Source organism: Dendroctonus ponderosae, unplaced genomic scaffold (genome assembly GCF_020466585.1).
Source record: "Dendroctonus ponderosae isolate FM_Combo_2020 unplaced genomic scaffold, Dpon_F_20191213v2 Dpon_F_20191213_5, whole genome shotgun sequence".
Lineage (NCBI taxonomy): Eukaryota > Metazoa > Arthropoda > Insecta > Coleoptera > Curculionidae > Dendroctonus > Dendroctonus ponderosae.
In genome coordinates this window covers 4,316,354-4,328,882 of record NW_026018715.1, presented here as the reverse complement: position 1 = coordinate 4,328,882, position 12,529 = coordinate 4,316,354, and the positions used below count along the sequence as shown (strand labels likewise).

The 12,529-nt window shown below is 31.6% G+C and overlaps 1 protein-coding gene and 1 long non-coding RNA gene across 2 annotated transcripts; one reads left to right on the top strand and one right to left on the bottom strand.

Annotated features, from left to right (window-relative positions):
- The first annotated feature begins 1,405 nt into the window (after positions 1 to 1,405).
- On the top strand, positions 1,406 to 6,390 carry LOC109546658 (MOB kinase activator-like 4). The gene is made up of 4 exons (XM_019917702.2): positions 1,406 to 1,552; positions 1,732 to 1,895; positions 2,468 to 2,677; positions 5,320 to 6,390. The coding sequence occupies exons 1-4, from the start codon at positions 1,493 to 1,495 to the stop codon at positions 5,552 to 5,554; spliced, it is 669 nt and encodes a 222-aa protein (XP_019773261.1). The 5' UTR covers positions 1,406 to 1,492; the 3' UTR covers positions 5,555 to 6,390.
- LOC125504526 lies at positions 1,554 to 2,144 on the bottom strand. Its single transcript, XR_007281546.1, has 2 exons — positions 2,018 to 2,144; positions 1,554 to 1,852 (listed from the first exon to the last, which is right to left on the bottom strand). It is a non-coding gene; the product is annotated as an uncharacterized LOC125504526 (long non-coding RNA).
- Positions 6,391 to 12,529: the final 6,139 nt, after the last annotated feature.

Here is a 12,529-nt window from a genome sequence, read left to right as displayed (position 1 = left end):
ATTTCATAGGGTGGGAACTGTTAGCTCCGGATAAATTTATTTGAGTAATATAGAAATTTTATTAATATTGCCCAATAAAATTATAACGTTAACGCATTTAAAAATAAAAGTTTATATAAACTTTTGTACTTGTACGTGCCCTTACTTTTCTGCTGAGTGCAGGCAAAATTTATTTTCGATAAATTTTGTTAATTTTTTAATCAAAACACCATATTTTCAGTATTTCATAAGGATCTCAAGTTTTAGTAGTAAGAAGATTTACTTTTACACGCCTTTACTTTTCTGCTGCGGGCACTCAAAATTTATAGTCAACCAATTTGGAACATACCGTAGATATACATTCACGTATATTACCGGGATATTTGTTTTGAACATACTAGGTATATTCACCTGTACATATACACAATATGTACATACCTGGCATGTTCATCTGCACATATACCCAATATGTACATATATGTACATACCTAGGATATACTTTTTATGAACTTTGATGAATATACATGCATGTATACTCCACGAACATTCATGTTAGGAATGTTCAACCATGTATATTCCCAGGATTTTCGTTGCCGTCTACGAGGTCAAGTATTAACAAAAAATGTTTTAAAGAAATTAAGCTAAATTTCAAAAAAATTAAAAATATGATTTGTGATGAGGACCAACCGACTTTTCAATCGTAAAAAACAAACCCCGTAAGCATATAATCACGGTACTTAAAAAAAAAATTAAGTTCAATTATTTAATTTTTCGATTACTAACAACAAAATTGAAATTGGACTTCCCAACAAAAGTTCAAACTCCTCAAAAGATTACGAAGGGTGTAGGCACAAACCAGAGAGAAAAATATGTTAAACGTAGTAGACCTGAGGGAAAACTGAATGACGAAAAAGTCAGAAAACTCCATTTTTCTGCAGTAAAAAGATAATTTTCAAAATTTCCATTTCAGTTCAATTCAATTTTGTATGGGAGTCCTTATTTCTATGTTGTTTTATTTAAAATCATCTTAATTTTAATCCTTATATTATTGAGTGGCAATCCTTATTTTATTTTCTCTGTGGGAAGCAGTGTGGATCGTTTACGCATCTCTTATCTTGTAGAATACAATAAGCAGGAATAAAGGTAAGAAGATCCTAGATAGAGTAGCTTCTATCTTTGTTGTTATTCGTTGTATTATATAGATTTTAGGCCCGAAATTTACAAAAAAAAACTTGAACCGGAACTGAGACAGATTGAAAACTATTTCCTAAATCGGAACCTAAGCTTAAAATGTTGCGTTGGACCGAAACCGGAACGGAACAGTTATTTCGAATCGGTCTGTATCCCTGGTTATTTCGGGATCTTAAATTAATTTTTTACGTGATGATTACATCTCTCTTCTTTTGCATGCTCCAAGCACACTGAAAGGATGACAGTTTTGTGCTTTTGACAGACAGCTGTTCGTTTGTTATTATTATTATTATTATTTTATTGTTCATTTTGGTGTAAAAAAATGAAAATGGCTGAGGAAACCAGAATTTTACGAAGGAATCGGCCGGGAACTAAAGCGAAGGTTCGATATTGTTATTACTGCTTTGAATGAAATGCAAATTGCCAACATGTATTTTTATCTTCAAAATTTCAATACCAAACATTACAGCACTATAACTATAACAAGAACTGCAACCAATCTTCATTTTCTTTGACAATGTAATGATTAATTTGCAATAATAATATTTTGTTCATATTCAGGACTTTTGTCGTTGGCCAGATGAAACCTTGAAGGAAATGGACAGCACCCTGGAGGTGCAGCAGTACATTCAGCAGCTGATTCGAAAAGATCCCTCAAACATTGAGTTAATATTAAGGATGCCTGAAAATCAGGAGGAAGGTGTTTGGAAGTACGAACATTTAAGGTACTAACAATAATAGGAGTGAACAACTGATCTATTGAAAAATGATGAAACCGAAAAGTAATGAAGTTGAATCGTGTAATTATAAGCACTGAGGCTCAGTTTTTGAATCACTTACAACTTACCAATTCAAAGATAAAATATACATGTCAGTGATTTTTGAAAAGTTGGACTACACGATTTTATTTAATTTATGCAGTACTTGGTACTATTTATTTAATTTATGCAGTACTGGCAAACACTATAGGGAAATCCAAGGATATTTATCTCTAATCTTTCAGAAACCCAATTGTGAAGAATAAAACCGCTAAATATTTGAACCTATGGTTTATTTTTGCTATCAAAATATACCAATAATGTGACTTAAGTTTAAATAGCGTGTACCGATCACATATATTTTTAATACTGATTGCCTTTACTAAAGTATTATTTTATTATTAACTGTTAAATATGTTTAGTTAGTTATTGTTGAGTTAAAGGTCGTCCACAACATAAGTTGACCCAAGGTTTTACATTACACGTCGTGGTGTGTGTTAACTGAAATGGTTAGACCCTTTGTTCTTCTTTTTTTGCAGACAATTTTGCATGGAACTAAATGGTCTGGCAGTCAGATTACAGGCCGAATGTTACCCAGATACATGCACTCAAATGACTGCTACAGAGCAATGGATATTTTTATGTGCTGCACATAAAACTCCTAAAGAATGCCCTGCAATAGATTACACTAGACATACATTGGATGGAGCTGCATGTTTGTTAAATAGTAATAAATATTTCCCTAGCAGGTAATTATTGAATAATACACAATTTCCGGTTAAATTAATATACAGAGAGGGACAACAATTATGCTAGGTTCGGACGTAACAAGATGCGCTTGCAACTTATCAAAATTTCACGTATGGGCATGGTACACGGTAGGCACTCTGGAAGTTTATCTCGATCGATCGTTGGTTGTTTTTTTGACGGAAGGCAAAGTGCCACAGTCAGGACGATTTTATATTGTTTAGGCCCTGCTTAGACATTTTTGGTACCTGAAAATAGCAAATAACACACACAGAAATAGAAAATGTATGGATAAACTGAAGTTCAGATTCGCCAGAGATCAGAAAAACTCAGATTAAAGTTCAGACTCGCTCGGTGGAGAACTAATAGAAAAAATCGACAATTATTGCGGCACTGCCAAAAAACTTGGGACGGGATATACCACAATTTCTGATAAATTTATTACTTTGGGCAATAGACATTGCGCATCATTTATCGCGGATATAGCATATCCTTCAGTTAACTGTTTCTCACATAGTAAAATGATACGACACCTGGAAATGCAAGCAAAGAATTCTGATTAAAGGCGAAAAATGTGTACAATACCCAGAGGTGGCTGACAAAATGAATTGTTCGCTACTGAGTCATTGAATATAACTGTTGCGACAGTAGTAAGAAAGGTAAAGGAGGTAGATAGAAATCTGGAACGTCTACATTTTAGTCTCTTGGCTTCGCAAACAACACACGGCGAGACGGTTACAAACAATGTACAATCCTATCAGGATACAATCTGTTTTTAGATAAAACAAAAATGTGACTTCGAAATCTAGGGCGTTACCTATTATGTGGAATATAAGGTAAATAATTCGTAGAATGTACTTAAAGCATTAGTTTTAATAGCGATTAGTATAATGCTTTAAAGATACTTTAGTTGAGAAAGATTCACTGAGTCAAATTTCGGGCATCCCTGAAGAGCATATTGAACTTATCCCGGCTTTATTGAATTCCATATCTTATTTATGTGCTTGCTACCGCTAGATCAAAACGCGTAAACTGTAAGTAGTAAATTACGATAATACCTTAAGAAATCTTAAGGTATTATCGTAACTAGATATTGTTCTTTTCGCTCTTTTTATCCAAATCTGATGATTAGACCCCTTACTTATGGGGGTGCAAGTTGTGCCGGCAGCAACCGCCTTTTTACAAAAAATATGTGTAATTTTATGAAACTATTTTCAAGGCTGCATCAATAAAAAATGAACGGTTGAGATGGACCAAGGAAATTACATTTGACTATAAAAATCAAGCAAAAACAGATGTTAACTTAAAGTATTCTTGACAACAAGGCGATGAATCGAGTTTGTTAAGACTCGTAGTTTTCTTTGAATTAAACGTAATTTATTACTGTGTTTGAAGCCGCAACACTGACTATCTTTGAAGAGGTCGATAGTCATAAACGACAAAAATCAATTAAAGGAAATAAGAAAAGGGAAATGTTTTTTTGTTGCGTCTCCACAAAAAGGCACGGGTTTGCCGATTATTCCCAATCACAATGTGATATTTGCTGCTCAGCTTCCATTGTTGAAAAATAAACGACTAAGAATTAATTTCTACATAAAGGATTTACTCTCTACAAGGACAAAGGTTTGCCCTACTACAAACCTAATCGTTTTATATGTTCATGGGAACCAAGCAAATTGAAATTAAGATTCATAGGGCCCTTATTGGTTAGTTTTTCAGCTAAAATTAGAAAAACGCAGTTTGATTAACAAAATACAATTAAACACATAAAAAATGAAAATAATATTTACATTTTTTATTTTAGATAGTCAATGCTTTTAAAGAAAGCGTTGCGATTCTGTTCCATTGTAATAAGAGTGTTGTTTCAGTTTTCTGATAAATTATTATTTGCCGATGATCTGATACAAACAGATATATTTATCCATAAAATTTTGTTGTCGCTTTCTCACTTGTTGAAGGTTATCAAAAATTATATGCGCTTATCAATATGGCACGCTCACATTCAAAATTTGGCACTAAGACCTATAAAAAATGAATCCCGTAAAACTGCGAACAATTTAAAGCTAGAGCAGGAATTTGCCTTGATGAAAGCGAGAACAGTGCCTTTATCAGAACAGAATGCACTCAATACTTACAATATGTTTTCTACTTTCCGAGGTGCCACCTATTATGTAGTCGTCATATTTGGTGAGATTATATGATCCATCATTTCAAAAAACATTAAAAAAACAAGGTAAAAAGTAAATATTTATGTATTGCGTAAGGGCATTTTGTTGCTATAAAAATTATCTTTTCGCTTATGTTTCATATTTGTATTAGTTAATTACTAATATTATTTATTTTACAAATTAATTGAATAAACATATGTACCTACAAATGTGCCGCATGCAGTTGGAACAAAGGCGACCGACGTTATAGAGTGGATTTGCTGATAACTGAACCGAAATATTTTGAAAAGCTGCTGTTTCTGACTTTGACTAATTTGACTAATGCATACGAATAATATTCAAACAAAGAGTAAAAAAACCCAAAACGTGTCAAAGAAAAAGTAGTCATCTGTTAGAAACATGTCTTCGTTTGTGTGTATATTTTTTAAATGATCACGCTTTGTCTTGCAGTTACATATATAAAAATTACCTTTTAGGGTTTCGTTAAAGGCATGCTCAGTATACAAGCTAGGTTCAGTATGTAGGCGAGTTTACCGAATTTTCTCGCACGCTTACTTTCACCACAGACAGGTTTTTGATGATTTTGAGAATGAGACACATTTGTGCAAAAGATTCACCCAATTCGTAATTATGTACAACTTGATGTCCAAGGATAATCTCATTGTGCCTATTTTGGAAGAAGACGACACCCCTGACGAGTCCGAGGCATAATGTGTATAGAGAAACAAACTTTTAATATATTAGCATGTTGCAAATTAATTGAATCGAAGCGAATGTTGGATTTCGGAAGTACCTAGTAGTGTTGCCGAATGTGTTCCCTTCTTACATTCATACATTGTTTTTTCTGAGATAATAAATTTTAGTCATATATTATGTGATTTTTCGCGCATAAAATTTAGAAGCAACGATTATGTTTCGTGTGAAACAATCATAGGCTTTAAAATATTGTTATTTACATATTAACTACTATTAACATTGATCGACACTGATTAAAAGTGAATGGAAAGATAAATATATGGTTTAGGAATAACAGGTTCCACATAGAGACTTAAATAAATTTTGTATTATAAATTATTAACAATGATGGTTTTCCTGTATCTATTTATACAGTTCTTTTTAACAAAATTTTGTAAATTAAATGTACTTAATTGTCCTTTTACGAGCACGAAATTCTCCTTTCAAAGATTTTAAAATGAAAGTTTTTACTTTTTTCTAAGGTGTGTTAATCTGGTTCTTAACTGATGTTTTAATTTTAAAACCGTAATTTATGTTCAAAAACATTTGTTTTGTATTGAATATTTCTTATAGGGTGAATGTGCTCATACTTAAGTATTCGTGAGTCAATAAAAATATTTAATTGCATCAATACCAAAATAGCAAAGGATCAACGATTGCTTCCTATCTTGATGATGTTTAATTTATGACAACCAAGGAAATAATATTAATGTATTTTCTTGTTTTATAGTAATTGTTTAAGCTGTTGTGTATTTAAGAGACGATGATTTATTTTATTAACAATATTAATTAAAGCGATGCTTACAGGTAAAGATCGATTTGTTTTTAATTTTTTGTAATTGTCCTGGTCGTGGTGTTCAATGTTTTTTGTTTTCGATATGCAAGGTGTCCCGAAAGTAGTGCAGTAACTCAATTATAAATTGCGTTAATTTTTGACCGAATACGAATTTTATGCAACCCATTTTGCCAGAATATATCGATTACATTTTTGCGTTTAGGGTTATACAAAGGGTAATTCAATTATATTATCAAAGAATAGACACAAACTCTGATTTAAAAAAATTAGACGTTGCCACACTATACGTGTTTTAGAATGTTACACAGTTCCGGTGGAACAGGACCTTGAATATTGGTCACATAGAAATTCACGCTTTTCTATTTGCGTCATTACTTTTGCGACACCCAGTATACACACATGTTTTACGATGACTTTCATATTTTATGACTACTAGACGGTACAAGTTATGTTCTTTTTTAAAATCCAAACTTTTAAGTGTTGTAAGCTATTAATTATTGAATAAGATCTGGTAGATCGTTTGATTTATCAAAGATTTAGCTGTAAAAGTGTTTTTATACAGTGGTTATATCAGAGGGATTCATTTATATTTTGTTGATTTTATTTAATTATGTTTTGTGTGTTTATATAATTTAGCTTAAAATATAATAAAAATATTTTGAATTGCTTAATTTAAAAAAAAAACGTCTTCCTTCCTTAAACGAAGAGCTCCTGTTGAGGAATACTTGGAGTATACGCATCTGAATTGTCGTACAGTTGAGTAAAAGTGCGAATTTTCCGTCGCTCTTAATAGTGCAATCAAAGTGAAGCATTCACAAATCACAGCATATTTTGCGAATGGTTTACTTTGATTCTGGTAGATCTGCTAAAAATAGTGCCGCCTCCTACAATAGATCAAGCTCAAAAGATTTTCACGTTTCAAGACAATTGGACAAACGATTGATCGGAGAACGAGTATTTAATTGAACTGCGATGTTTGTTTATCTTTACCAGAGAAAGCAACTTTGTTTACGCTAAAGATCCAAACCAGTTCGGTCGCGGACTGGAAAAGAACAAACTGAAATCGAACAGCCAGCAATACAATGAGTCACCCAAAGGGCCAGCGAGCAAAACGATTTTATCATTATGTAAGTTATGTAGCTATATAACTAGCTCGGTGAGTTTTTTCATGTGATAAACACCTTAACTTCGCATGAGTTATTATTATGGGCAAGGGACTAAATCGGTCATCGGTTCTTTGTTCATAAACGGGATAAAAGTACCAATTTAGTGCCATTTAGGCACGAACGGTTGATCATCTTACCGGTTCATTGCTGAGTGTAATCCACATTTATTTTCAACTTTGTGTCGATTCTCATTGTGTGTTCGTGAAGCGTGTGTTTTTTGAAGTTTAATGGATCGACAATGGAGAATAGAGCGCAAGTTTGCAAACAGCAGGTAAGCATTATACATTATTATCTATAAACGCTTAACTTAAACTGGGTTGAGTTTTCGTAAAACATTTAAAGTTTTATTCAGTTTTTCCTTCCAATCAAATCACTGGGGTTTCCACTAAGTTTATGTAATAATACAGATTTTTTTTTCCAGGTGGTATAATGCAGCTTTCGGTAAGTTTAGCATTACTTTTACCGCGAGTGATCCTGGCCAACCCATTTAGATTTTGCGCTGTTTTTTCAATTTTTTTCTTAACCAACGTACATACATGCATAATTATGTATTTCGCACAGGTGATTAAATCATCTGTTTGTTAAGCGAATTATTTTTGCCTATACGATTCGTATTAGGGATTTTTAGGGGCTAGGATCCGTTCGGATAATTGCATTTTTTACTGTTTATTGCTATTGATTGCATTATTGGAGGATAGTACGTTAAAACGTTGCGTGTGATCCTGGCCGACTCATTTAGGTTTCGGGCTAGTTTTTCCAAATTTAAAAATTTTATCAAATTCGTTTTTGCTAAACGATTCGTGCTAGGGATTTTGAGGGGCTGGGATTCGTCGGAATAATTGTATTTTTATTGTTTATTGCTATTTATTCTTTATTGCATTGTTGGAGGATATCAAGTTAAATTGTTGCGTGTGATCCTGGCCAAACCATTTACATTTTGGGCTGTTTTTTCCAAATTTGAAAATTTCAGCAAATTTTCAAACTGCTTGTTGGGTATTTTGCCTCAAAAATTTTTGAGGACATTAGGAGGAAATAAAAAAAAACATAATTTCCTCACGTCTTTTATTACAGATTGATAAATAGTGCTCTTATTTCGCAATAAGAAATAAGTATTTATCAAAAAGTAATCAAGAACTATTACCTAGAGGGTATACTGCGACACACTTAGGCTCAAGCTGCAAGAGAAAATTCCATTTAGTAAAGAAATTATTTTCCACTATCGTTATCAAAAGAACCTAAATGAACCCAAAAAAGAGTATGTTAATAAATTTCGTAAAAATAGTAGGATAATACAATATAAAAATTCGGTCTGATAATTTGTTGGGTGCAAATTGTCAACAATTATGTGACTTTGAATTAATCTCATTGTTTAAAGTAATAAAGGTAATGTTAATTATTAATGTTGGTGTAAATTTGTTTTGGGTGTATGTTTCTCTGGTTTACTTCAGATTTTAGCATAGGTATCCATGTATGACTTAATTAAATGAACATGAAACAACACAATTATTTTGATTTGGTAAAATAAATGCGCTTTCTTTAATTTTACGTTTTTTGTAGATGGTTCCTTTGCTAAAATTGTAGAATTTTTGACTGAATTTTGTGGCAATTATCAAATGCATGTTGACAATTATCAAATGATAATGATCAAATTATCAAAATCTATGATATTCCCTGTTTTTTATGTATGATTGGTGTTCTTTGATTCTTTTGTGTAATGGTCTTGAGGTTTCTCCTATATATAATTTATTGCATTCGCAAGGAATTTTATAAAATACATTTTTTGTATTTTCAATTTTGTTATGAGGTTTTGTAATTGAAATTTTGCTTCTAATTGTATTTTCAGTTTTGAAGATAGTCTTAATAATATTTTTTTATCTACTCGTTTAATTTGATCTGAAAGTCCTGGAATAAATGGAATAAAAAGGTTTGTAATAGGCTTATTTTGATTTTGTGTTGCTTGTGAGAATTCAGTTTCGTTAAAACATTTTTTAATAAAATAATTTGGGTAATTATTGAAATTTAAAATTTCTTTTATGATATGTTTTTCTTTGGAAAAATTAGATTGATTATAAATTATTTTTGGTCTATCATATAAACTTTTCTCAATACCTTTTCTTACCATTATCGGGTTATTTTGAGTTAATATTCAAATACCGGTTAGTATGAGTAGGTTTTCTATAGACTAAGGTTTCGAAATCGTCTAAATTTTTCTGAATCAGTATATCGAGAATTTGGTAATTTTGTTCTTTTTCAATAGTGAATTTATTTGTTGGTTCTTTATTGTTCAGATAAGATAAAAAATCATCAAGCTTTTGTTCGCCATGACTGTAAATGGAGAATACGTCATCAATATATCGCCACCAAATTATTGGTTTCAATTTGTGATTATTTATGAAAGTTGATTCACAATTTTCCATAAATAAATTACTGAAAAAAAGTGATAGTGGCGTCCCCAAAGTCATTCCAAAATTTTGTTGATAAAAATTATCATTGTCTTAAAAATAAGTTGACTTGACTTTTATTAAGATAATAACTTTGGCTCCTTGGTTCTCTAATAGGTACATTTTTATAATTGTGCTAAATTTGAAAGCACGGAGTCACTCGTTTTAATAGAGTCCTATCTATTAATTTTTTGTGCATTTTGTGTCATTTTAAGTTGTTTTAACAAATAATTAAAAGTCTTGCAACATCACCCATTGTCTCGGTAATAACAAAAACACGCTAAAAAGGGGTTTTACGTCTGGTAGGGCTCGATGTAAATCGGGGCTTTATACCTATTTTATGCCTTTGTCACATCCCTGTTGCATTAGTCTATTAGAAAGGGGGACAACCCTATCATTTAGTAATCTTTAGTAATCGGGTGTGCATTAAAACATTACGGTAATAGCCGTACAGTCACGAAAATTGCTCCATCCATTACTTCGGACGGGGTCACAGTTAGCTGACTGGGTTCATTATTATTTGCCATTTATATCTGAGCAGCTTAATGAGATTTCTCTTCTGTTTTTTATATCTGATGTATGTATGTATGTCGCTTTTAGACAAAGTGCTTTCCTTTCAACTGCATTATTTTATCGTCTGGCTTCGACCTTTATTATCATTCAAATTTTATTATTACCTTTATTATCATTCAATTATCATATATTAATTATTAGATATACATTTTATTAATTGTTTCATTATTACACAAATTAAATTACATGTTTAAGTAAATATGCGAAAAAAATTAAATTCAGCAAACTAAATAGATATTACACTCATACTGAAAATCTGTCTAAATAAAGTAAAATGTTAATTTCTTCAGTTGAATTTTTGTTGAAGTGGTGAAGAAGAAGAAAACATTTTTTAGCTACCAAGCTTTCGGCAATTTATTGTCGCCTTCCTTAGGCTGCTAATTGTTTGACCATAAGAGGACCGGAATCATTTTTTGTACAGCTTGATGAAATATTTAATCTTTTAGTCACATTGTTTGGTCATAATTTATTTGTCTTGGATTACACAAAACATTTATTCATTATCAACATGTTTTTCTACAGAAATAACGAGAAAGACTACACTAAATACAAATTATGATGATGAGCTAAAAGCCCTGTACATCTGTATAGGCAGAGATGTACGATGATTTTTGTAAAGAACATACTCGACAAGACAATGAAATATAAATAAACGCACACTTTTAATTTCGCCTCTAATAAGATTTTAATTTGGCTTTATCATTAATGACTATATTTTTCCAGTATTTAATTTGTCTTTTTGTGCATCTATTAATTGTTAATTGAGTTGTCTTGAATGTTAGCGATATCTTAAATTTCAGCCGTAAAGAAGCAAATAAAATTTCCAAACACTGGCTAATTAATTGACTTGTGTTTTTTCTGAACACCGCAAATACTCGATCATATTTAATCTCCCATTTTTTAAAGTTAGTAAATTTATACACATTTGTAGAAAAAGACCATTGCTATTAAAAAATAATTAGTCCTTGGATTAATGGAATCAGCATTTTTTCAAAGCATTGAACAAATTGTATGAGAACCTTTTTGTAGAGCCTCACATGCAGGTGATTTAAATTAACCTATCCTTATATGGCAGGAATATGAAGTAAACAGGATTTATAGGAAATAAATGAAGCACTGAATGACGAAACCCTGATTCCGATGGTGTTTACAGCTTTATACCGGGTGTCAATTTGAAAACTTCCTACCCTTAATATCTTTCCTGCAGTTAAAAATATGAGAAATCGGAAAGGCCCGTCTTTGTAAGGGGTACACTTTAAATGAATATTTTTAGCCTTTTTGTTTAGGAGGGATAGATGTCAGCCTGAAAATCTTAAATGGGAAGTGGCACATCGTTTTAAAAGGCGCTCAATTAATTGCGTTCAATTTACATTAGTTACTACTTTGTTGCTTTTTGTTCAGAGGTTTTCGAATAATCGCGTTTCAAAGTTACAGAAACAATTGAATTTGCCTGCGTTTCGTTTTCAGATTAGTGTTTAAACAAAAATGATGTCATTGGGTCTCCTTGTGGTCAAAATGGTTAGAAGATTCACACCGTTAAAATCGTTGAGTAACAGAAAGAAAATCTAGTTTGAACAATTAATTTCAGATTTATTGATTATTTTACTTCGAGAAAAATAACTTTTTATTAACGGAAGAGAAATTCCTACAATAAAACCCATGGGATCTACTTACGCATTATCTTATAAGTTGTCTATTTTCCTGTACCTAAACAATAATATAGTCTCTTTTCGAACTCTCCCTAACATTGATAAGATTAAACCATTGATTCTTTCACAAGAAATTTGTAAACTTTGGGAATATTTTGAGCGGCTTTTTTTTACGACAAACTCATCTGCAAGTTGTCTCGTTTTTATATCATTCGATAGAGAATTGGTAATTCGATTAGTTGTAACAACGTGTGTGAGTAAACTCTGGTGGAGTTGTCACAAAAAATCACACAAAATTTGAATCAGACATTTAGGTACAAGTTTAC